The sequence below is a fragment of the Physeter macrocephalus genome, chromosome 18 (genome assembly GCF_002837175.3).
Source record: "Physeter macrocephalus isolate SW-GA chromosome 18, ASM283717v5, whole genome shotgun sequence".
In the NCBI taxonomy this organism is placed as follows: domain Eukaryota; kingdom Metazoa; phylum Chordata; class Mammalia; order Artiodactyla; family Physeteridae; genus Physeter; species Physeter macrocephalus.
In genome coordinates, this window is record NC_041231.1 from 85,693,499 (window position 1) to 85,719,934 (window position 26,436).

The 26,436-nt window shown below is 46.8% G+C and overlaps 1 protein-coding gene across 3 annotated transcripts; it reads left to right on the forward strand.

Moving 5' to 3' along the window:
* GNL1 (G protein nucleolar 1 (putative)) lies at window positions 1-25,967 on the forward strand. Of its 3 annotated transcripts, XM_028478718.2 has the most exons (13): window positions 1-81; window positions 331-556; window positions 973-1,138; window positions 1,504-1,640; window positions 1,805-1,956; window positions 2,067-2,138; window positions 3,119-3,326; window positions 3,474-3,569; window positions 3,974-4,168; window positions 7,134-7,312; window positions 7,391-7,553; window positions 7,792-7,932; window positions 8,310-8,679. In XM_028478718.2, exons 2-13 carry the CDS (start codon window positions 484-486, stop codon window positions 8,552-8,554), a joined length of 1,827 nt encoding a protein of 608 aa, XP_028334519.1. In that variant the 5' UTR covers window positions 1-81; window positions 331-483; the 3' UTR covers window positions 8,555-8,679. The 3 variants fall into 3 exon arrangements, with proteins under 3 accessions (XP_028334519.1, XP_007106372.1, XP_007106373.1); XM_007106310.3 differs by lacking the exons at window positions 1-81; window positions 8,310-8,679 and adding an exon at window positions 25,669-25,967 and having other exon boundaries at window positions 149-556; XM_007106311.3 differs by lacking the exons at window positions 1-81; window positions 8,310-8,679 and adding an exon at window positions 13,119-14,399 and having other exon boundaries at window positions 151-556.
* The last annotated feature ends 469 nt before the right edge of the window (window positions 25,968-26,436 follow it).

Below are 26,436 nucleotides of genomic sequence, written 5' to 3' on the forward strand. Positions count from 1 at the left end.
TGGTAAAGTAGCTTCTGCGCGTCCACGCCCCTTTATCCCGCAGGTGGTAGGACCCGCCCTCCGCTCCACCGCCCCCTCCAGGTGAGTGGTAGCTTCTCCCCGGCTCGCAAGGTAGTGATGACACGCGTCCCCCCTCCTCCAAACGCGATTTGGTAGCGTCCATGACGAAGTTAGCTCGACCCTCCCACGCGCGCCTCCTTCCCAGCCGCTGCTGCGCCCTCTCAGCTCCACTGGCTCTCAAGTGCGGGTAGCCCACCCCTCATCATCCTCTCGCCTCGCTCCCAGTGGGAAGTGACTGTATTTCCCCCTGGTTGTCTTCCACCTGGGCAGCCTGGGCGCATCGGCCTGGCCCGCCCGCTGACGTCACCTTCCAGTCCCGCCCCCTCCAGTGTCCCGAGCCCTTGCGGCGGGGGCTGGCCCAGGGGGAGTCAGTTGAGGCGGCGGGAGCTCGGCGAAGGGCGGGCCAGGTGACTGGTCCGGGCCATGCCGAGGAAGAAGCCTTTCAGCGTGAAGCAGAAGAAGAAGCAGTTGCAGGACAAGCGGGAGCGGAAGCGAGGTCAGTGCGGGAGCCAGAGGAGGGGGCGGGGCTCGGACTCCCGCACATCTGGGAGGAGGGGTGTGCCCGCCTCACCTCTGGGAGGCGTGAGAGGGGGTGGCGGCCGCGCGCTGACGCGCGTGGGCGACCGCGGAGGGGATTCCCTCACTCCAGCCCCCTACATCTGGAAGGGGTGGGGAAGGATGGAGAGTTGGGGGAGGGGAATCCCTCCAGCTCCAACGGGCCGTCATCCCAGTAGATCCCTGGAGGAGGAGTGCCTCCCCCCACGCACATCCGGGAGGGTCCTGAGCAGAGTAGGTGGGAGGGCCCGGCCTCAAGAGACTGGGGTGGTGTGGGGAGGAGCCAGGCCGACCGGGTGGGGGTCTTCTGGCCCGGGAGAGCTGGCCAGCCCTGGCGTCACCGGCTCCTCCCCGCAGGGCTTCAAGATGGGCTGCGATCCAGTTCCAACAGCCGCAGCGGGAGCCGGGAGCGGCGGGAGGAGCAGACCGACACCTCGGACGGGGAGTCTGTGACCCATCACATCCGCAGGCTCAACCAGCAGCCTTCCCAGGGGCTGGGCCCACGAGGCTATGACCCAAATCGGTGAGAGTGGACAGGGGGCTCTGGCCCGGGCTTCCCCGCCTACCCGGAAGTCAGAGCGTTGGGGGAAAGCCTGCTGCCGCTGGGGGAGGCTTGAAACTGGTGGGGCTGGGTTGCCACGGTTCTCCGCGGGCCCCTGGGTCACCGGAGCGGTCCACAGTCTTCCCTTCTGGAGGGGCTGGAGAGAGTTTGGCTTTAAGAAGGGCGAAACTTAGGGGAAGGCCTGCTGTTGCGTGAAAGAGGTTTGGGAGAGGGCCGACTCAGAGGGGAGACTTGAACTCTGTAGTGAAAGCTTTGCGAAGTTGCCTGCCCAAGAGGGGAATTCGTGGCCAAGGATTGTGATGGATGGTGTGGTCCCTATCCTGTAGATACCGGCTGCATTTTGAACGGGACAGCCGAGAGGAGGTGGAGAGGAGAAAGAGAGCAGCCCGGGAGCAAGTGCTACAGCCCGTCAGTGCTGAGCTGCTGGTGCTGGACATCTGGGAGGTCTATCAGCCCGGCTCCGGTGAGTGAGAGCTCAACGTCTGAATGCTTGGGACAGGCAGTGGGCTGGGGAAAGGAGTTTGGAAAACTAAGAGCTGACCGGGAGGAAGAGGGGTCTGGGATGGATGTACCCTTGAGTCCTGAAACTATCCTCAGACTTATTTGGATTTTTTCTTGATTTCTTAGTCCTGGACTTTCCCCGACGTCCTCCTTGGAGCTATGAGATGTCCAAGGAGCAACTGATGAGCCAGGAGGAACGGAGCTTCCAGGAGTATCTTGGGAAGGTTCATGGGGCTTACACCTCTGAGAAACTCAGCTACTTTGAGCACAATCTGGAGGTGAGACTAGAGTGGGGACAGGAGTGGGACATAGTCACCCGTGGTCAAATTGGTCATGCAGGAGAGCGACTCTGGGCTCAGGTTCTCTTCCACTGACCTTGTCTTTTCAGACGTGGAGGCAGCTGTGGCGAGTATTAGAGATGTCTGACATTGTTCTGCTAATTACTGATATCCGACATCCAGTGAGTCCTGGGGATGAGGGTGGTTAAGGGGCAGGAGGGGGGAAGATTCTTGCCGGGTAAAGGGCAGAGGCAGGAGTTGGGAGTCAGAGAGGTAACCTCTTCTTTTCCAGTCTCCTCTACCCCATCCTGATGTCTGCAGTCAGGAACTCAGTCTTTATTCATCAGCGTCAGAGCCTGTCACTCCTCCCCTGGCCAACTGCCTCTCCTCTCCTTTATTTCTCTGATGGAAAACTGCATGCACATCCTGTTTCCTAGCCCACTAGGGCTAAATAGAAAGTCCCAGTGTGGAGCTCCAGGGGATTCTGTGAAGGGGGCTTCCCTGTTATATCGGTCACTACAGAACTCGTCCTCACCTGGGATGCTAGGGTAGTGGTTAAGGCTCTAGACTCTGCTGCTAGGCAGCCCTTGTGTGACCTGGCTGTGCCACGTCACTGTTGTCCTCCAGTGGGAGAAAGGGAGGTCTGGAGTCTGTGCGGACCTTTAGGTTGGAGGTCCTTAACATGTACACACGCACTCCTACATACTCACAGACATACATGTGCATTCACACGCTCACTTATGCAGCTACACGTGCTCAACACAAACATGCACACGTGTGCGTGCACACACACGTTTGTGTACACATGTAGACAGTTGTGTACATGTGAAAATAGATATTAATTTCTATCCCAACCCCCGGCCCTGTGAGTGATCCCAGCCTTTAGCCCAGTGTGTTGGGGGTCTCTGTTTCCTTGTCTTCTTTTTAGCTCATTTCCATTCCTAATCAGGCCTTACAGGAAGCCCCCCAGAGACAAACACGTAGGTGTTACTTACGCCTGCTTTGTCTTCCTAGTTCAGTTTGGCTGATTTATCCTTGTTGCCCCAGAATCTGCTTCCACCAGGGTCTTGTCTCCAAGCTGTGCCTGCTGTGTGGGGAGCTGGAGGCAGAGAACTCTGGGTTGACCTCTCATCACTCCCTCCTCTTACCATCCCTGTTCCAGGTTGTGAATTTCCCACCAGCACTTTATGAGTACGTGACTGGAGAGCTAGGGCTGGCCCTGGTGCTGGTCCTGAACAAGGTGGATCTGGCCCCGCCGGCTCTCGTGGTTGCCTGGAAGCATTATTTCCATCAACACTATCCCCAGCTCCACATTGTTCTTTTCACCTCTTTTCCTCGGGATCCCCGCACCCCACAGGACCCTAGCAGTGGTGAGTGGGCAATGAGGAGGGCAGCGTGGGAGAGGTGGGGTGGCAAGGGACAAAGGGGGACCTGATCTAGGGCCTGAGGGTGGTGGGAGAGAGGGCGTACATAAGCCCCATGGGGTGTGCTCACGCTTTTGTGCCCTCTGATCTCAGTCTTGAAGAAGAGTCGGAGGCGGGGGAGAGGATGGACTCGGGCTCTGGGGCCGGAGCAGCTGCTGAGAGCCTGTGAAGCTATCACTGCGGGGAAAGGTATGTGCCCCTTAGAGGGGAGCTGTGGGAGGCCTTGGGGGAGACCCAAAGCCCCAAGTCATTTTGCTCACCTTTCCCAAAGTCAGGCCCTCTATTATGGACTCAGGTGAGAGGCCATGGGGTGGGGTGGGAGAGGGAGCAGCCTGACTTGGTGGGACAAGAGAGGCAGCAGGGATGCAGGAGCCCCAGTGGTTTGCTGCTTTCAGTGTTGCCAGTGCTTTTCAGAAACTCAGAAATGCACCCGATTCCGGGGTGGAGTCAAGTGAAGGCTGGGGAGAGTCGCTGTTGCGCAGCTTGGCCCTACCCAATCCAGAGGGCGCCACTCATCAGCTGTGCAGTGCGTGGTCCGCGCCATCGTATACAGTGGCCCTGGGGAGAACCTTCTTCTTTCCTTCCCTGCGCAGTGGACCTGAGCAGCTGGCGGGAGAAGATTGCCCGGGATGTGGCCGGAGCCACCTGGGGTAATGGCTCCGGGGAGGAGGAGGAAGAGGAGGACGGGCCGGCCGTCCTGGTGGAGCAGCAGACTGACTCAGCAATGGAGCCAACAGGCCCCACACGGGAGCGCTACAAGGACGGGGTGGTGACCATCGGCTGTGTGGGTAAGGAAGCGGTGGTGCACGCATGGCGGCCTCCTGGGAGGCACAGGGTTTCAATATTTGGAAAAGAGGGAAGGTGGTGAGGTCCCATTAGGCTCCAGGGTCTCTGAGGGCAGAGGAGGCTGTCTGCTGTCGTGGAAGGATCACGGCACAGCTGAGTTAAATTCTGCTTCTCAGCGTATTGATCTCATGCAAGTTATTTACCCACTGTCAGTCTTAGTGACTTTGATTTGAAAAATGAGGACAATGGTGCTCAATTAAAAGAATGCATGAGGACTTCCCTGGTGGCGCAGTGGTTGAGAATCTGCCTGCCAATGCAGGGGACATAGGTTCGAGCCCTGGTCTGGGAAGATCTCACATGCCGCGGAGCAACTAAGCCAGTGCGCCACAACTACTGAGCCTGTGCTCTAGAGCCTGCGAGCCACAACTACTGAGCCCACGTGCCACAACTACTGAAGCCCGTGGCGCCTAGAGCCTGTGCTCTGCAACAAGAGAAGCCACCGCAATGAGAAGCCCACGCACTGCAACGAAGAGTAGCCCCCGCTCTCCACAACTAGAGAAAGCCCACACACAGCAATGAAGACCCAACGCAGCCAAAAATAAAAATAAATTTATGTAAAAAAAAAAGAATGGATGAGAGGAATGGAGGGAATAGTGTAGAGAGAGCCTAACAAAGCCTGACAGATAGTGGTAATAGTAATAATAATAATTGTTAAAAATTAACATCTATGTGATGCTTGCTGTGAACCAGGCACTGTTATATGATTTACATATTAACTTTTTTAGTTGTGGTAATTAGTCCAACATAGAATGATCATTAAATTATAGTAGTAGCTTAGAAGTGTCAGTTTCTTTCTGGGTCTTAACTCTTTGAGTCTAAGGAGAATCTTCCCTATTTTTAAAAATATTTTATTTAGGGCTTCCTTGGTGGCGCAGTGGTTGGGAGTCCGCCTGCCATTGCAGGGGACGCGGGTTCGTGCCCCGGTCCGGGAAGATCCCACATGCCGCGGAGCGTCTGGGCCCGTGAGCCATGGCCGCTGAGCCTGCGCGTCCGGAGCCTGTGCTACGCAACGGGAGAGGCCACAACAGCGAGAGGCCCGCGTACCAAAAAAAAAAAAAAAATTTTATTTATTATTAAAAAATTTTTTTTATTTTTCACTGCGTTGGGTCTTAGGTGCGGCATGCGGGATCTCTCATTGCGGTGCATGGGCTTCTCTCTAGTTGTGGTACGCAGGCTTCTCTCTAGTTGTGGCGTGCGGGTTTTCTCTCTCTAGTTGTGGCACTTTACAGTAAAACTTTTAAAGAGGAGAGAGGAACGAGGCTGGCGGGGGTTGTCAAAGGAGAGTCTTATCCCCCCACCCCCTTTTTTTTTTTTTTTTTTTTTTTTTTTGCGGTACGCGGGCCTCTCACTGCCGTGGCCTCTCCCGTTGCGGAGCACAGGCTCCGGACGCACAGGCTCAGCGGCCATGACTTCACGGGCCCAGCCGCTTCGCGGCTTGCGGGACCCTCCCAGACAGGGGCATGAACCTGCGTCCCCTGCATCGGCAGGCAGACTCTCAACCACTGCGCCACCAGGGAAGCCCCCCCACCCCCTTTTGAAAGAAGATACAATCGAGCGACTGTACTATGCCATTTTATTTATTTATTTATTTATTTTTGGCTGCGCTGGGTCTTCGTTGCTGTGTGTGGGCTTTCTCTAGTCACGGTGAGCGGGCGCTACTCTTCGTTGCGGTGTGCGGGCTTCTTGTTGTGGGGGCTTCTCTTGTTGCGGGGCACGGGTTCTAGGTGCACGGGCTTCAGTAGTTGTGGTGCACAGGCTCAGTAGTTGTGGCTCACAGGCTCTAGAGCGCAGGCTCAGTAGTTGTGGCGCATGGGCTTAGTTGCTCCGCCGCATGTGGGCTCTTCCTGGACCAGGGCTCGAACCCGTGTCCCCTGCATTGGCAGGTGGATTCTTAACCACTGCGCCACCAGGGAAGCCCTACGCCATTTTATATAAGGGACTTGCGCCTCCAGGGAGTTTGGTATCTACAAGGGCTCCTGGAACCTATCCTCTGTGGATACCAAGGGCCAACTGTACTTGAGTGGGTTGTAAACAGAGTGCAGTCAGCACCATGGTGCATCTTTGCCCAGCCCTAGTCAGCTGCTGAATGGCCAGAGTTGCATTTTACAGGGTTGGAGTTTTGCCAGGTGACTAAGAAGAAGGGGAGAGGCAGGACCAGGGAGTGGAAGGTCTATGAGGGGGACTGGCTGTAGAGCTGGATCACGGAATCTAAGTTGCATAAGAAGGGAAGTGAGGACATGAGTCGGGTATTGAATACTGTTCCCAAGCTAGTCAGTGTCAGAGGCTTATTGGAATGGAGGGACCAGAATAAGTGAGCTGGAAAGACGAGATGTCAGGGCAGAGAGAGGGGTGCTTGCAGGTGAGATTTGGAAGGCGTGAAGTGACAGGTCCAGGGTAAGATCACAGAGCTGGGATGGAAGAAACCTTTGGGAGGGAGATTCTGGCACTGGGAGGCCAGAGTGCTGTAGAGGAGATGTGTGGTGGAAGGTGGTGGTCATGAAGAGAGTGGCAGTGAGCCCCTGGGCTCTCAGTCTTCTCCTTGGAGAAGTTTGATAATCATGAGATGCATGTCTCACTTAGACTACTGCAGACACAGTGCCACGCGATTTTATTTGTTTCTCATTTCATCCTGACCACTCTGAGACTGGAGGTATCTGCTCTGTAAAATGCAGAAACAGAGACTCAGAAAATTAAGTAAATTGCCATGAGGTCACAAAGCTTAGGTAAATGGGGAGGCCAGGATTCAGCCCTGGCAGCCCAGAGTCTGATTTGTAACTTGCGATGTTATACCGCTTCCTTTGTTTCTTTCTGCACCTTAGTTCTCCGTTCATCTATAGCTATAGCACAGCGTCCCGCCTGTCACAGAGTAAGGATCTGTCAGGTGTTAATTTTCCTTGTCTTCCTCAGGTTTCCCCAATGTGGGCAAGTCCTCGCTGATCAACGGGCTGGTGGGGCGGAAGGTCGTGAGTGTCTCCAGAACCCCGGGCCACACCCGATACTTTCAGACCTACTTTCTCACCCCCTCCGTGAAGCTCTGTGACTGTCCAGGCCTCATATTCCCCTCGCTTCTGCCCAGGCAGTTGCAGGTATAAGGGCAGAGGGGCCAGAGGCGGGGAGAAGGCAGGAGATGGAGGAAGGTGCTGAGCGCTCTTGTTTACCCTCAGGTCCTGGCAGGGGTCTACCCCATCGCCCAAATCCAGGAGCCGTACACCGCCGTGGGCTACCTGGCCTCCCGGATCCCTGTGCAGGCCCTGCTCCACCTGCGCCACCCAGAGGCCGAGGACCCCTCCGCAGAACACCCGTGGTGTGCCTGGGACATCTGTGAAGGTGGGCTCCACACGCCTGGCTTTCCTCCCCTTGCCCTATGTCCTTTCCTCTCCTTCCTCAGAGGTCCTGCCATAGATGGGGCAGCTGGCCAGTCACCCCTAGGCTTCTGTCTCAGGGCCAGCAAGATCTTGGGCCTGGAATATTCTGGGGGAAACTGGAAGCACTGTGTTAGGGGGGTGGGATGATGGTGACTGGGCCTGGTTGATGGTCTTCCCTCCCCATTCTTTTCTCCTTCCAGCCTGGGCAGAGAAACGTGGTTACAAGACAGCCAAGGCGGCCCGAAATGATGTGTACAGAGCGGCCAATAGCCTCCTGCGGCTGGCACTGGATGGCCGCCTCAGCCTGTGTTTTCAGCCCCCAGGCTACAGCGAGCAGAAAGGTCAGTCAGCCAGTGTTCTTCCCTAGCCCCTGCTGTGATGGAGGCAAAAAGGTGTGGGCTTTGTAGGTGTGAGGACTCGGATTCTGTACCCATAGGCCAGCTCTGTGTTACTAAGCAGCTCTGAGATGACTTCCTGCTCTACAGAACCAGGGTGGTTAGTTGCCTCCTGGCAAGGTGGTGGTCACGATTGGAGTTAATGTGTGCAGAGCTTCTGTTCTGTGCCCAGTACATGAGAGGTTGAATGAATGCGTGAACAAATGAATGCCAGCAGCTATAAAAGTTATTGTTATTCTTAGTCTTTGCCTCTTCCCCATCTTTGCCTGGCATTAGTTTCTTGCTCAAAACTCTCCATTCTTTTTCTTGTTTTGGTTCCCCAGGCACCTGGGAGTCCCACCCAGAGACCATGGAGCTGGTGGTTTTGCAGGGCAGGGTGGGGCCAGCAGGTGACGAGGAGGAGGAGGAGGAGGAGGAAGAGCTGAGCAGCTCCTGTGAGGAGGAGGGAGAGGAGGACCGGGATGCGGATGAGGAGGGGGAAGGGGATGAGGACACCCCAACCTCAGCTCCAGGGTCCAGCCTGGCCGCCCGAAACCCTTACGCCCTGCTGGGCGAGGACGAGTGCTGAGTCCCTGCCCTGCGCCATCTCCCCCATTCCCCGCCCATATCTTTGCTTTTGGACTGACCTGGGGGGTCTCTCCTGTCTGCGACCCCAATTGTGAATAAAGATTGTCTGCTTTGTAGCACCTTCCCCAGATGGACTGAGGTGAGAGCAGCTGTCTCAGGCTGACAGCTGTGGGAGGCTCCGCTGCTTTTCTCCCTTCTTTTTTCGTGCATTCTCTCTGCAAAGGAAGAGTTTTCTTAGGAGTTAATTCAGTGGGTTCTAAGGCCTGAAACCCGCTTCCTCTGCTCGCTCCCCCACTTGCACCTTAGGAACCCCATCATCAGCATGGGGAGGGGAGGCCACTTCAGGCTTTTGAGGCCTGGTCTAAATTCAGCCTCCTTTGGGAATTTGTGTCAGTCCCTCTGGTATTGGAGCAGCCCCCTGTGCCCCCGCTGCTGTCAGACCTGGGTTATACGAGGAGCTTCTGGGAGAAGAAGCAGTAAGAGAAGATGTCACAGCTGATGTCTCCAAGTGAGATATTTACAGGATTTATTCAAATTCAACAAATATTTATTGAGGTCTGACTGTGTGTCTGGACTTACGCTAAGCACTGAACATATAAAGCTGCACAAACAGGCCTGACCTAAATATACTGCCTGGCCGTGATCAAGACCACATTAATCAGGCACCTAGCTTTTTGGATTAAGATGGGTGTATAATGTCCTCCAAATCCTTAGGGCTCATATAGTATAACTCTAGAACTTCCTGTTGATGGAGGTATTCAGTTAAGACTCGATGCTTGTGAAAATGTTACTTAAACGTGTATGAGTAGTCTTAATTACTGGCAAAAAAGTAGCATGCACATTTATGATTTGAGCAGAAGAGCCCTTTGAGTGCAGTATCAAGTTTAACTAGTTAAAAGCCTGTAACACTAGGGGGTACTAGATTCATAGGGGAGGGCACAGAGCCAGCTTCCTGAATCCCACTTACCCGGGTTTGAGATGGAGCCAAGGAGACCCAGTGCAGGTTCTTAGCTGGCTTACAGTGTCAGGCACATTTCAGCAGGGGTCAGGTCTCTTGTGAGTCAGGGCACTTTAGGCCTTGCTGTACTTCTCCCTTGTCAAGCAAGCAGCTGGACTCCTAGATTTAATTCTTGGAGAAAAGGAAGAATGGGCTTTGGTTTATTGGCTGCCACAATGTTGTCTGGGTCCGGTGGTAGCAAAAAGTGTTGTTTGATAAGTTAGCCGTTAGGTGTAGGGGTGAGGAGAAGAGGGCGTACCAGATTCCTTTCTTCACTCTAAAGCAGTCTGTTCAGGTTCTGGGTCTTGGGCCAGTTTCTGTAATTCCAGCAGAGACCCTGTCACCCCAGGAGCAAAAGAGGCTGAGGTGTTTGGGCCACACATTTCCTCCAGTTCCCCCCTCCACTGGTCCCAGTGAGGGCATAAATCCTGGAATTTGCACTCCAATGCAAAGTTTAAATACTATCAGCATGTGAATATGCGTGAAGGTTGCCCAAAATGTGCCGTAAAAGAGAAAAGGTTTCAGTGGAGAGAAAAACCCACCTGTCTCCCATCTTGGGCTATTTACCCTCAGGGATGGGTCTTTTGATGGAAGAAAGAGGACCCCAACTCAGCATCCTTTGAAGGTTCATGATGATCAGGGAAGCTCAGGGGACTTCTCTGCTGCTAGAGGTGGGTTGGGGACGTTGGAATCATCTCAAAAAGTGGAGAAAAGAAAAATCAGAATTTTGTTTGTACCCCTGCCTCTGTGCTGCTTTCTCTTCACTGTCTTTATCTTTTGCTCTCATGAGTTTCACCAGGGCCATTTGGGAGATCTGGGGGTGGGAGTGAAAGTTGAGACCTGGTGCTGGAGGGGAAGCTGAGAAGGGGGATTTTCATGCTGAAGACCTGGAAGGAGGCAACTCTAACATCCCCAAGGGGCCGACTGTAAATGATTCTTCCCAGGCCCCTGTCAATACTCACTCTGTAGGAAAGTAACACTGGGAGAACTATCTTAGCAACAAATAGGTTTGGGAGGAGAAGGGTAAATAATAACCGAAGACCACTGCCTGAGGCTGAGCTTGAAACTGACTAAAAGGGACAAAGGAAAACAGGGGTCCAGTCTCCCCTCCATGATGAAATACCCAGGACCCCTGTCCTCACACCCCTCCTGGGTCACATCCACTATGGAGATACTTGACCATGGAGGTCTCAGGCTGTGGGAGTTCTCACAGCTTCTGGCCAGTCTCTTGATGGTGAGAAACTAGTGCTTCTCATTCATGCTGGAATTCCATTTAGATGCTGGACAACTTCTTCCGAGCTTCCATTTTTCTAGACTGAGTTCCAGTCCTGGTTCTGGGACAAGGTAGCTGTGTGTGGTCCAGAGTATTTCAATTATCTGGGCCTCTGTTTCTTTATTTCTCATATCATTGATACGGTCAATGAAATTGGTTGAAAACAATGTGTGTCAGGCATGCTGAGTTCTGGGACAAAAAAATTGAGTAAGGCATAGACCTTACCCTCCAAGAATAGAACAGCCAGCACTAATACAGTAATTCCATAGCATATGTAAGTTATAAAAGAATTGCTGTAAATGAGCCTATTGAGTTGTAACTAAGTAAGGTGGGTAGAACTATAATCACCCCAAGGATTCATTCACCAATCGAACATTTGTCCATTTGTCATGTAATTACTCTTTGCCAGTCACTGCTAAATGGTAAGTGACATAGAAATGGTCCTTTGTGGAGCTCACAATTTATTGGACTATGGAAACAATTAAATAGATAATTACAAAAAAAGGTGAAAAGGGTGGAACAGGGTCCTGTGGGATAGTGGTGGCTCCATATAGAAGGGTCTTGTGATGCTGGTCAGAAAGGAGTGGAGGACAGGGTTGGGAGCTGTGTTTGTATAGCAAGTTATATAAGACAGAAAAAATCAGTGGTCTGTGGTAAAGAATTGCTATGGGAACACCCAGCAGGGGCCAGTCTTGGTGAGTCAGAGGAAGCCTCCTAGAGGAACAGAGGTCCAAGCTGAGGCCTGAAAACTGAGCAGGAGTCAGCCAGGCATTGAGAGGGAAAGAGCATTCCTGAGGGGACAGCAAAGGACAAGGAACAGCACGTAACAATTTTGGAAGACTAACCCGTTCATCATGGCTGGGGCAGAGGGTTCAAGGGAGAAGTGGCGAAAGGTGAAGCTGGAGAGGTAGGCTTGGGTCAGCTCTTACTGGGCCTTGTCAACATGCTAAAGATTAAGGCTTTATCCAGAGGAGCGTTGAGACCAAGAAGGAGAGATCTGTGCCTTAGGGCACTTTGATTGGAGTGTGGAGACTGGTTTGGAAAGGGGAGAGAGATCAGAGGCTTTTGCAGAGATCCCAGAGAAAGAATGGAAACCGGATTTAAGGGGTTTGGGGGAAGAGAGGTGCGGCTGCACACAGAGATTTGGGCGTCAATAACATATAGGTGGGAGGAGGGTAACTGAGATCATCCACAGAAATTGTGTAGCGTGAGAAGAGAAGTGGGCTGAGGAAGGACATGGGGAATATAAAAGGGAGGGCAGGGAAAGAGGAACCAGCAGACAGGATAAAACCTAGGAAGTGTGGTGCATTGAAAGGTGAGGGAAGGAGGAAGGAAGGGCGCAGTGCAGAATGCTGCTGAGGATTGATGACAAGAATGAAGTGTCCACTGGATTTAGTAAAAAGCCTTGCTGATCTTGGTGGGAGCAGTTCCATTGGACAGGTGAGGTCAGAATTCCCAGATGTCAGGGGATTGAGGAATAATTTGGAGGAAGGAAGTGGAAGCAGTGGAGAAAAGGATATAATTTTCAAGAAGTTTGGTTGTGTTTGCAATGAGAGAAAAACGGAGAGAGCAGAGTATATAAAATCGAGGAAAACAGTTTTTTAAAGTTTTGAACATTTTCACAGGCTGTTTAGAAGGGTCAAGTGGAGGAGGAAAGGTTGAAAATGCAGGAAAGTGGGGATTAGTGATGGAACAAGCCCTGGAGAGCAGGCGGGGGTGGCACTGACAGTCCCGGTGCAGGGATTACCCTCCCGCAGGAGCCTGGTGGCTTCTGTCGTAATAGGAGGAAACAGCGCTGACATTCAGCCGGTTTGCACTGGTACTGCTCAACCAGTTGTTAAAACACTTCTGTACCAGTTAGTAAGTAGTATAAGAGTAACTGCAATAAGCAGTAAAAATAATTAATAAAACAAATTATAATATGAACTCATCAGTTCAAGTAATTAAGAGATTGCGACAGCCATTGGTAAATGGGCTTCCCGCAGCACCTGAGACGCTTTGCAGCGCCATCTGCCGGTGGAGCAGCATCACTGCAGGCTGGGCGGCTGCTTTGAGCCTTATTAAATAAACTCTTTAAAATTACCTGTCTAAATTATCTTTGAATTATGGAGTTGCTATTGCTTCTAAGTAGTTTAGCTTCTACTTTGATTTTATTGTTAGTTCATTGTCACTCGTGTCCGTAGTAAACTGCAGTGTTTTAATATTTACAAATTCAAGAATTTTTAATAAAATATTAAAGCCAAACTTGAATAAAGAGATAACAAAGTTTGAACATGTTTCTTAATGTGCCTTCAGAAATATCATAAATGAGAATCTTTTGGCTCCACGGGAGAACAAAGAAGAAATAATTTAATGAGCTGCTGCCTGGAATGTCTTCTGTTACTATGTTTAAAAAAAAAAAAAAGAATATGGAAATTCTTTCCAACGTTTTGTTTTGAAAATTGTCTAACACACAAACTGAAAAAGAGGACAGTAAACACCCAAACATTCATACAAGGTTTCAACAAATCCTATCATTTTGCCACATTTGCTTTACTAGTCTCTATCTTGTAATCCATCTATTTGTCTGTCTACTTATCCTTTTTTATCCTGAACCAGTTGGAAGCAAGTTGCAGACATCATGCTCATTCATCCCTAAGTCATCAGTATATATCTTACACAACCACAATAGAATTATCATGTCTAATGAGTTAATAATTCCTAATATAATCTAATATCATATTCAAGCTTTCCCAGTTTAAATGTCTTTTATAGCATTAAAGAAACAAACCAGGAATCAAGTTCCACACATTGCCTTTTGTTGTGATTATGTCCTCCTCTTTGCCCTTTTCTTTTTAAAAAATATTTATTTATTTATTTATTTGGCTGTGCTGGATGTTAGTTGCCGCTTGTGGGATTTTCGTTGCGGCATGCAGGATCTTAGTTGTGGCATGTGGGATCTAGTTCCCTGACCAGGGATCGAACCCGGGTCCCCTGCATTGGGTGCACGGAGTCTTAGCCGTGTCTTAGTCTTAGTCTTAGCTTAGGGAAGTTCCTCCCCTTTTCTTTCTAATCCAGAAGAATCCAGTCTTTTTCTTCATATAATTGACTCTTTGAAGAGACTAGGCCAGTCTCTTCTATAGAATGTCCTACATTCTGGATTTGTTTTATTGTTTCTATGTTGTCATTTAACTTGTTCCTCTAGCTCATATTTTTTTAATTAAAAACATTAGATTCTAGTTACCCAATTTTGGGACTAATTCTTCAAAAGTGCTGCGTTCTTCACATTGCCTCACATTGGAATGCATGTAATAAGAGGTCATGCCACAGCTAATGATGCTAAGTGTAATCACTTGGTTAAGGTGGATACTGTCCGATCTGTCCTATGAAGGTAAAGTGTTCCCCTTTGCAATTAGCAAGTCATCTGCCTGGTTCTTTGACACTGTGATTTTTTTTTTTTTTTTTTTTTTTGGCTGCACCACATACGTTGCGGGATCTTAGTTCCCCAACCAGGGATCAAACCCAGGCCCCTGGCAGTGAGAGCATGGAGTCCTAACCACTGGACCACCAGGGAATTCCTGACACTGAATATTCTAAAAAAGTTTTCACCCAATAATTGGCATCCATAGTGATCCTTGCCTGAATGAGTTATTTCATCAGGAATTACAAAATGGTGCTTTTCAACTTCTCCCACTTCTGCATTTATAAGGGGATATTAATCTAGAGAGGAGCTTTCCCTCATCAACTGGAAAAGTAGGGTTCCTCCTAAAAAGCCACGACAAATGCTTAATTATTTCCATTTAATTACCAGTTTTCAGAGTAAGGTGGTGGTATATTAATCTACAAGGGTAGAAAGTTATAGTCTTTTTTTAAAAACTATAGATCCAGGGTTTTTAATCCATTTAGTATTTTATAATCAGTTACAGTCATTATTTCTTTTGTGCTCAAACTGTATCAAATGTGTCCAGTAGGAGCCCTTTTAAGCTGACTCCTGTGTCCTTTTGACATGCCCCAAAGTTGTCTTGACCACTTTCTTGCTTCTGGCATGATGAAGTCCCAGGCTCAGTTTCTACTTTCCCAAGCTTCAGACATGGAATCGGCCATTTCTCCAAGGAGCACTGGTTCTTTTAACGAAGAATGGTATATAAAAACCACTGTTTAGGTTCTGGGAGAGCTCATTGCTACAGAGGTATCACTGCTTTAAGACACTTTTAGTGTTTAGAAAAATCATGAATTCATATTGATATTTCCAATTCAAATTTTACATTGTAGTTTTCTCTCAACTTCTTTAATTTTGTATTTTATATCTTTTATCAGGATAATTGAAAATCTTAATAACTTTGATGTATTTATCTATTCACTTTATCCTAAAATATACATAAAATAATTTCAAAATTGCAATATTTAATACTACTAACAATAAAATTACTGAGTGAAATTTAATATTTACTAGCTGTTCTTTTAGTCTTTAGAATATTTACCATGGAGGATGTACAGAGTACTATATTCAAAAGTCACCTGAAATACTTATTTTCTCTTAATGGTTACCTCAAAATATGCAAATAAATAGGTTCATATGTTTTAGTTTTCAATTTTAGACTGATTTTTTATATTAAGTTCATTTAAAATATGTAAAATACTTTCAAAGTTCAAAAGTAGAAATAAGATTTTAAAAATGTACTCATGGGACTTCCTGTTGGCACAGTGGTTAAGAATTCTCCTGATAGTTCAGTGGACATGGGTTCGATCCCTGGTCGGGGAAGATCCCACATGCCGCGGAGCAACTAAGCCCGTGCGCCACAACTACTGAGCCCACGAGCCACAACTACTGAAGCTTGCACACCTAGACCCCATGCTCTGCAGTAAGGGAGGCCACTGCAATGAGAAGCCCAGACATGGCAATGAAGAGTAGCCCCCTGCTCACCACAACTAGAGAAAGCCCGCGGGCGCAGCAGCGAAGACCCAACACAGCCAAAAAATAAATTAATTAATTTAAAAAAATGTACTCAGACAAGTATGTTTATCGTATACTCCCCATCAGTTTCTTCCTTCTCCCTTCAAGTAACCATTTTTATTGGTTTCTGTTTTATTCTTACAGAGTTTCTTTTTACAAAAATAAACACACATGTTGGGCTTCCCTGGTGGCGCAGTGGTTGAGAGTCCGCCTGCTGATGCAGGAGACGCGGGTTCGTGCCCCGGTCCGGGAGGATCCCACATGCCGCGGAGCGGCTGGGCCCGTGAGCCATGGCCGCTGAGCCTGCGCGTCCGGAGCCTGTGCTCCGCAAGGGAGAGGACACAGCAGTGAGAGGCCCGCATACCACACACACACACAAAAAAAAAACCAATAAAACCCACACATGTTATAAATATTTTTTAGTCTTTCTTATACAAAGAGTAGCATTATACAGACTTAAAAGTTTTTATTGGGCTTCCCTGGTGGCGCAGTGGTTAAGAATCCACCTGCCAATGCAGGGCACACGGGTTTGAGCCCTGGTCCAGGAACATCCCACATGCCTCGGAGCAACTAAGCCCGTGCGCCACAACTACTGAGACTGCGCTCTAGAGCCCGCGAGCCACAACTACTGAACCCACGTGCCACAGCTGCTGAAGCCTGTGCGCCTAGAGCCTGTGCTCCGCAACAAGAGAAGCCACCGCAATGAGAAGCCCGCGCAACGCAACGAAGAGTAGCCCCCGCTCACCGCAACTAGAGAAAGCCCCGCACACAGCAACGAAGACCCAATGCAGCCAAAATAAATAAATTAATTAGTTTAAAAAGTTTTTATATTCTTAAATTTTTTTTTTACTTTATACAGACTTTAAAGGTTACTTTCTACTTACAACTATTACTATATTCCTCACATTGTACAATACATCCTTTAGCCTATCTTACACTCAATAGTTTGTACTTCCCAATCCCCCAGCCCTAAGTTGCACCCTCCCCACTGGTAACCACTAGCGTGTTCTCTATATCTATGAGTCTGCTTCTTTTACGTTATATTCACTAGTCTGTTGTATTTTTTCGATTCCACATATAAGACATATCATACAGTATTTATCCTGGTTTGGAGTTTGCTAAGCACTTGAACTTGTGAAAAACTTCCGCTTTGTGAAAGACATTGTTAAAAAGAATGAAAGCCAAGCCACAAACTGGGAGAAAATATTTGCAAAGCACATATCTGATAAAATACTGGTGCTCAAAATATACAAAGAACTCTTAAAACTCAACCATAAGAAAACAAACAACCCAATAAAATATGGGCAAAAAATCTGAACAGACACTTTACACCTTACCAAAGAAGATATCTATACAGATGGAAAATAAGTATATGAAAATATGTTCCACATGATCTATTAGTAGGTAATTGCAAATTGAAACAACAATGAAATACCACTACACATCTATTAGAATGGCTAAAATCCAAAACGCTGATAACACCAAATGATGGTGAGGACATGGAACAACAGGAAGTTTCATTCGTTGCTGGTGGGAATGCAAAAAGGTATAGCCTCTCTGCCAGTGTTTTATAAAACCACACATACCCATTTATTTATTTATTATTTTAAATATTTATTTATTTATCTTTTCGGCCACGCCACGCGGCTATCCTATTTCCCTGACCAGGGATCAAATCCGTGCCCCCTCCGTGAAAGCTCGGAGTCCCCGCTCTTTCTAAGAGAACAGGTAACTGCTCACACCCTTTTCACACACACATCTATTAAAATAATCCCCTCATTAAATTGTACTTTATTATCCTGCACCATTTTATATTCCCACCAGCAGTTTGCAAGGTTCTGCTTTCTCTACAGGTTTGCCAATACTTGATATTTTTTTTCTTTCTTTCTTTATAAAAAATTTTGTTTTTTTTATACAGCAGGTTCTTTTTAGTTATCTATTTTATACATAGTGTATATATGTCAATCCTTATGTCCCAATTTATCCCACCACCACCACTGCCCCCAGCTTCCCCCCCTCTTTCTTTCTATTTTTTTTTTAAATTTTATTTATTTATTTTTGGCGTGTTGGGTCTTCGTTGCTGCACGCCGGCTTTTTCTAGTTGCCGCGAGCGGGGGCTACTCTTCCTTGAGGTGCACAGGCTTCTCACTGCGGTGGCTTCTCTTGTTGCAGAGCTCGCGGGCTTCAATAGTTGTGGCATGTGGGCTCAGTAGTTGTGGCTTGCAGGCTCTAGAGCACGGGCTCAGTAGTTGTGGCGCACGGGCTTAGTTGCTCCGCGGCATGTGGGATCTTCCCTGACCAGGACTCGAACCCGTGTCCCCTGCATTGGCAGGCAGACTCTCAACCACTGCGCCACCAGGGAAGTCCACTATTTTTTTTTTTTTTTTTTTTTTTTTTTAGTAGCCATCCTAATGAGTGTGAAGTGGTATCTCATTGTGGTTTTGACTTGCATTTCCCTATTCATTAGTGATGTTAATCATCTTTTTATGTGCTTATTGGCCATGTGTATATCTTCTTTAAAGAAATGTCTATTCAAGTCATTTGCCCATTTTTGAATTAGGTTGTCTACTTTTATGTTGTTGAGTTTTTGGAGTCCTCTATATGTTCGGGTTATTAATCCCTTATCATATATATGATATCTGATATTCACAAATATTTTCTCCTATTCTATGGGTTGCACTTTTGCTCCATTGATAGTGCCCTTTGATGCACAAAAAGTTTTTAATGTTTATGAAGTTCAATTTGTCTATTTTTCCTTTTGTTGCCTCTGCCTTTGATGTCACATCCAAGAAATCATTGACAAATCAATGTTGTAAGTTTTCCCCCTATGTTTCCTTCTAAGAATTTTATAGTTTTAGCTGTTATGTTTAGGTCTTTGATCCATTTTGAGTTTATTTTTGAATATCATGTTAGATAAGGGTCCAACTTCATTTTCTTTTTTTTTTCATGAAACTATCCAATTTTCCCAGCACCACTCATTGAAAGGACTATCCTTTCCCCATTGGCTGGTCTTGGCACCCTTGTCAAAAGTGATTTGGCCATATATATGAGGGTTTATTTCTGGGCTTTTTCATTTTGTTGACGGTTTCCTTTGCTGAGCAGAAGCTTTTCAGTTTGATATAGTCCCACTTATTTATTTTTGCTTTTGTTGCCTTTGCTTTTGGTGTCAAATCCAAAATATCATCTCCAAGACTGATGTCAAGGAGTTTACCACCTGTTTTTTTTCTAGAAGTTTTATGGTTTCAGGCCTTATGTTTAAGTCTTTAATCCATTTTTTAGTTAATTTTTGTGTATGGTGTAAGATAGTGGTCCAGTTTCAGTCTTTTGCATGTGGTTGTCCAGTTTTCCCAACACCATTTGTTGAAGAGACTGTCCTTCCCCCATTGTATATTCTTGGCTCCTTTGTCAGAAGTTAATTGACCATATATGTGTGGGTTTATTTCTGGGCTCTCTATCTCTTCCATTGATCTACATGTCTATTTTTATGCCAGTACCACACTGTTTTTATTACTATAGCTTTGTAATATAGTTTGAAATCAGGAAGTGTGATACCTCCAGCTTTGTTCTTCTTTCTCAAGTTTGCTTTGGCTATTTGAGGTCTTTTGTGGTTCCATACAAATTTTAGGATTGTTTATTCTAGTTCTGTAAAAAATGCCACTGGAATTTTAATTGGGATTCCATTGAATCTATAGATTGCATTTGGGTAGTATGGACATTTTAACAATATTAATTCTTCCAATTCATGAGCATGGAATATCTTTCCATTTATTTGTGACTTCAATTTCTTTCATTAATGTTTTATAGTTTTCAGTGTAAAGATCTTTCACCTCCTTGGTTAAATTTATTCCCAGGTATTTTATTCTTTTGATGCAATTTTAAGTGAGATTAGATTGTATATTGATTTTTTTATCCTACAACTTTACTGATTTATTGATTAGTTTTGACAGGTTTTTTGTTTTGTTTTGTTTTGTTTTGTTTTGTTTGTGGAGACTTTAGGATTTTCCATATATAATATGGTGTCATCTGCTAATAGTGACAGTTTTACTCCTTCCTTTATGATCTGGATTCCTTTTATTTCCTTTTCTTGTCTAAATACTGTGTTGAATAAAAGTGGTGAGAGTGGGCATCCTTGTTTCCTTCCTGATCTTAGAGAAAAAGCTTTTAGCTTTTCACTGTTGAGTATGATGTTAGCTGTGGGCTTGTCATATATGGCCCTTATTATGTTGAGGTACATTCCCCCTATACCCACTTTGTTGAGAGTTTTTTTCAAATGGATGTTGAATTTTGTCAAATGATTTTTCTGCATGTATTGAAATGATCATACGATTTTTACAGACAATGATTATTTAAATATATGAAAACATCTGCAGTCATTTTGACATAGCATTAAGAAAAGATACAAACAACACGATTTAAAGCAGATTTGCCCCCTTTGAAAGGCATTCTTATTTGTGGGAGCATTTCTGTGTAACCCCAACTACTTATTTTAAATGGAAGTTCTATTTCTTTTTCAAAAATGGGTGTATAATTAACATACAGCATTATATTAGTTTCAGGTATACAACATAATAATTTGATATTTGTATACATTGGAAAATGATTGCCACTGGTCTAGTAACATCTGTGACCTCACATAGTTATAAAATTTTCTTTCTTGTGATGAGAACTTTTAAGATCTACTATCTTAGCAACTTTCAAATGTGTAATACAGTATTATCAACTATAGTCAACATGCTGTACGTCACATCCCCATGACTTATTTATTTTATAACTGGAAGTTTGTACTTTTTGACCCCCTTCATCCACTAGAAGTTCTATTTCTAAAATATTTTCTGGACACTCTTTGGAGTAACACAGTATCATTCCATTTCTTATTAAAATATAAAAAAGAAGATACCTAAATTGTCCTTTATGGTACATATAGTTCAAGTTTCTTTGGACATGCATGGCATAATGCTAATGGAACAAAAGTATAGTTTCTTAAAAAAATTTTTTTAGAGTGTCAAATATGGCTCTAAAGTGTTCGATGTGAACTGCAGCTGGCTTAGCATATCCATCAAGTAGAAATGTACTTTGCAGTCTTCTAGCATATTTACCAAACAGGAACCTTACCCAGTTTGCACAACTGATTCCCCATCTATTCATTGCCCCCCTCCCCCTCCCCACAGAATCAAAACTTAGAATCAACTGTGTTTCATGATATTTAAAATCATTTGTAAGGCTAACAGTGTAAGAGCCAAATAAATATTAATTCATCTTCTCTTCATAATCCCCCTCTGTGGTGGGTACTACTCTTACTGGTCCTCACTAATGATACTAAGGCACAGCGTGTTGTCAACAGCAATACTTTAAGAGAGGAAGACAACTGAATTAGTTTTTGCCACAGCTCTGCAAACAAACAAAACTAAAAATCAGCAACAGGGACTTCCCTGGTGCCTGCAGTGGTTAAGAATCCGCCTGCCAATGCAGGGTACACGGGTTCAAGCCCTGGTCGGGGAGAAAATGATTGCCACTGGTCTAGTAACATCTGTGACCTCACATAGTTATAAAATTTTCTTTCTTGTGATGAGAACTTTTAAGATCTACTATCTTAGCAACTTTCAAATGTGTAATACAGTATTATCAACTATAGTCAACATGCTGTACGTCACATCCCCATGACTTATTTATTTTATAACTGGAAGTTTGTACTTTTTGACCCCCTTCATCCACTAGAAGTTCTATTTCTAAAATATTTTCTGGACACTCTTTGGAGTAACACAGTATCATTCCATTTCTTATTAAAATATAAAAAAGAAGATACCTAAATTGTCCTTTATGGTACATATAGTTCAAGTTTCTTTGGACATGCATGGCATAATGCTAATGGAACAAAAGTATAGTTTCTTAAAAAAATTTTTTTAGAGTGTCAAATATGGCTCTAAAGTGTTCGATGTGAACTGCAGCTGGCTTAGCATATCCATCAAGTAGAAATGTACTTTGCAGTCTTCTAGCATATTTACCAAACAGGAACCTTACCCAGTTTGCACAACTGATTCCCCATCTATTCATTGCCCCCCTCCCCCTCCCCACAGAATCAAAACTTAGAATCAACTGTGTTTCATGATATTTAAAATCATTTGTAAGGCTAACAGTGTAAGAGCCAAATAAATATTAATTCATCTTCTCTTCATAATCCCCCTCTGTGGTGGGTACTACTCTTACTGGTCCTCACTAATGATACTAAGGCACAGCGTGTTGTCAACAGCAATACTTTAAGAGAGGAAGACAACTGAATTAGTTTTTGCCACAGCTCTGCAAACAAACAAAACTAAAAATCAGCAACAGGGACTTCCCTGGTGCCTGCAGTGGTTAAGAATCCGCCTGCCAATGCAGGGTACACGGGTTCAAGCCCTGGTCGGGGAAGATCCCACATGCCGCGAAGCAACTAAGCCCGTGCGCCACAACTACTGAGACTGCGCTCTAGAGCTTGCGAACCACTACTACTGAAGCCCGCACGCCTAGAGCCCGCGCTCAGCAACCAGAGAAGACACCGCAACGAGAAGCCCGCGCACCGCATCGAAGAGTAGCCCCCACTCGCCGCAACTAGAGAAAGCCCGCGCAGCAATGAAGACCCAATGCAGCCAAAAACAAATAAATTTGTATATATATACAAAATCAGCAGCAAAGAAAGAATAGCACAACCTCAAAAAAAAAAAAAACTTCGCTGTGCAAATTCCCCCCCTCCCAGAGTGTCATTCCCGCCAGCCTCACCTCAAAGTTATTTATTAGGAGAGTATGTTTCTACGTGAACAGAATGCTCTTTCGTCTATGGGAAAATCTAGAGGTCGGACGTCCTCCTCTGCGGAATGTCCAGGGGTTTTTGCAGAGGCACTGCTCCAAGCCTGGACTCTGAGAGGGCAAGCAGGGTCTGGAGTCCCAACCACTAGCAGAGGGCGCGATCAGTGCTCCCCAGAATATAAAGGTCTGATTCTCTAGAGCGCCTAGATACAATGCCTAGGAGGACCCTTAGTCACTTGCCTCGGAGGCATCCGAGCCTGGGACGCCTCCGGAAGAGCCCACAGTTGACAACTGGCTGGCCTCACTGGGGGTGCCTACGGCTCGAATCCCCTCTCGAGCTTTTTTTTTTTTTTCTTCACTCCCTTGCTTTGCTTGTCTAGACTGCCAAAGCCTTGAGTTGCAAACGCACCCGTTCCCTTACCCCACCGTGGTCTAGGTTTCCTTGCCAGGGTCACTGTTCCTCACCTCTCACCTTCCTGCCCTGTTATACAGCAAAGTCCAGGCGACCTCAAACTCGCTTTTGCCCTCTCCTGTCCTCCTAAGGCGGTCCTTTGTGCTCCGGAATAGGCCCCATGAGGAGCTGCAGGGCAGTCTGCGTCAGACAACTGCGTCCCTGGTGCCAAACAGTTGCCTGTACCCTTCTGCGCTCACCGCCTCCCGCAACGCAGTTCAGGGATTTTTAAACTACCATCCCCGCCGGGTGTGAGTCTCCATTCATGGGCGGTGCGGGGCGTGCGGGCCACGCCACTGGGATTCCCGTGTGGGGGGTTGGGGGGTGCGGTCACTTTTTTCCCAGAGGAAGAGGGGAGACCCGGCTTTATGGGGAGGCGCTGGATGGAAACCAAGAAGATCAATTTTAGTCCGGGCACCGTCTCCCTTGGGACCAGTTAAGAGGTAAGCTGTACTCAGTAAGGCAAAGCAAAAATGAATTTGATTTTTTTCTTCGTGTCAAAGGCTTCCTTGCCTGGACACAGAGCGGTCTGCCTCGAGCGTTGTTCTTCCGGAGAAATAAAGTATCTCGGGCTCAGTTCTCCCCCGAAGGAGCCAGAACTCGCAACGGACAGAACTGCCGACCCTCGGACGGTCAGATACGGAATAAAACTGCACCGCTAAGGCTCCAACTGGGCGCCGGCGTTTCTGTGCTCGTGACGCCCGTAGCCTAGTCACTCTCGGTGGAGTCGGGGGAGGCTTCCCATCCCTTCCAGGAGCCCAGACCTGCGGCCCCAAGTCTCCCCATTCTTCACGTATAATCTCACTCGCCCTCACGACTTTTTTGGACTACCGTTCAAAGGACTCATTCCAGGTCCCCCGGCCAGCCAGACCCCTATTTGAAAGCCAGGAGGTGGAGGAAGGGTGGAAAGGGGGCTCTTGCTGGTGAACTAAACCTTTTTTTTTTTTTGGAACCAAGCTTTGAGGAATCTAAATTTAGCTTATGCAGTCCAAATTGACTACAATGGTCGAGGGTACTTATTTTCTGTCTGTGGGGACAATCCCCAGCTCCGAGCTTCCGCCCACACCCTGAACTCCCCACCCTGCCTCGCCCCAAGTGATGCCCTCACGCTCAGGTAAAGGGGAAAGGGGCCTGGACAGAAGCGGCAGAATCCCAGTCCCTTCAAGTTCACTATTTTGAAACGCCGGGAGACCAGAAAGAGAGAGGCCGGGACACGCGGCCAGAGGCCCCCCGCTCCCCCCGCGTCACAGCACTGACTCTCCCGGGGCCCTACAAGAGATTTCTCCTCTGGAGATGAAAAATCTCACTGTGCACCTCAAGCAGGGGTCCTCGGAGCTGCCTCCCTCTGGTTGTGCTGGGTGGACTTCCCTTCTATTCTTTCTCCAGCAGGCAAAAACAAATCAATGAACAACGTGCAGAACAAGCCTTCTAGGAAATGGTGGTGGTGAGGGGTATAGGAAGTGGGGGGAGGAATTCCATCCAAGTGGATGAATTTAGAGGCAATTTGTCATGTTAACTCCAGGAATGGAGACACCAGGGAGACTACAGTATGCCCACCCACTCAGGTCAAAAGGTTGGAGTCTCCTCTTGCCTCTCTCCATATTACAGCAGCTTCAGTGCCCTTGCTAGCCCTGGGTGCTGGTGGCCTCAGCCCCAAGGCCAGTCCTGCTCGGGCTCAGGAGAAGAGGTTTCAGGAACCCACAGACCCATCACCACTCCTTGGAACCCTATTCTCTGAGTGAGGCTGGCTGCCTGCCCTGTCCACTTCCCCCTTCATTAAGTTACACAATGCTTCAGGAATTCCCTGGTGGTCCAGTGGTTAGGACTCCACGCTTTCACTGCCGAGTGCCCGGTTCCATCCCTGGTCAGGGAGATCCCACAAATGGCTCGGCAAAAAAATAAAAAAAAGAAAAAGTTACACAGTGCCTTGCCAGTAGCAAAATACCATCTCTCCTCCACTTTCTCCCAACCATTCCCTTCTACCCCTTTTCTGGAAAACAACATTTTCAAGCCTTTTGGCTTATGTTTTTGTTTGTTATCTCCATGTCTCTTGATAGCATACATTAGTGCTTCGTTTGATTTTTCAGTTTTATTGATAGAAATTATCTTTGACATGCCAACATCCCTTCCTCCCACACTTCCAACTCCCCCACCCCCCAATAAATGTAATTTCATCCTCTTAGGGTAGGTAGTCCAGTTGACTGGACTGAGAGTCTGAGAGTTACAATTGACTGGACTGAGAGTTACAATTATTTACTTATGGGAATTCTACTCATGCCTGAGCCACATGTAAAACTCTCTTAATTGTCCTTTCCATACATACTGGTGTTTGTCAGGGATTTAATAATTGCCTGATGTTTTCATTTTCTTACTTTCTATGATGTTTTAATTTTATAAATGTATCCCCCTAACTCTCCCCCAGTTAAGTGAATCCCTTCAAAACCATGATGGTTGCTGCCTAGGTAATTTTCTTGGTTAGGGCTCCCCTCTGCCTTCCTGTTGACTCCTTTTCCCTTCTCATAGGTTGATGCCCTGGTTTCCCAGATCCCATATCTTCCTCTTTTTTGGTATATGCCCTCCTTTTCCTGGAGCACATCCCTCTAATTCCCAAAAAGGGGTTCACAGGAAAATTTTAGATGCTCTCATGTCTGATTTTTTTTTTCTTTTTTACTATTTTACAGGGATGGAATTGGGAGTCATGGTCACCCCCAGCAGGAACAAATGGCTCACAGGAAGATCCCCATCAAGGAGCACAGGTGGCCCCTCTCCTGATGCATAAAGAGTCTGAATTTTTCCTATACTGATTTCCCAAGCAGGCAGCAGAATAATACCACAGCCTAAGTTTTAACCACAGGTGTTCTCTCTTATGGATTTACAACCCAAGTTCACATTACGTGGATGTTCTGAATATTAGCATGCCATGAATTCAGGATTAAGAAGGCCATACTCTAAGGAATCTGGTGAAAGGAAACACAAGAGAGGTCTGGAGGAATCTACTATCATCCATGCTTTGAAAATTCCAAAAATCATTTCATAACCAAAATGAATACTTAACACTAAAAAAGAAAACATGTTCACAAGAAACAAGATACCTTGAAAGAAGAAACAGAAAAAACAAACAACAGAATCCTATAACTTTGAAATTAGAGTAATAAAACTAGGTTATAAAATAGCTTATTCTTACTGTGAATAACAGACAAAATTTTAAATATTTTCAGTTGATATTCTTTCACTGTAAAGAATATCCAAGAAAATTTGAAAAGAATTATATACAACATTTTATAAATGAAAATACAGGGACTTCCCTGGTGGCGCAGTGGTTAAGAATCCACCTGCTAATGCAGGGGACATGGGTTTGAGCCCTGGTCCAGGAAGATCCCACATGCCACAGAGCAACTAAGCCCACGAGCCACAACTACCGAAGACTGCACGCCTAGAGCCCGTGCTCC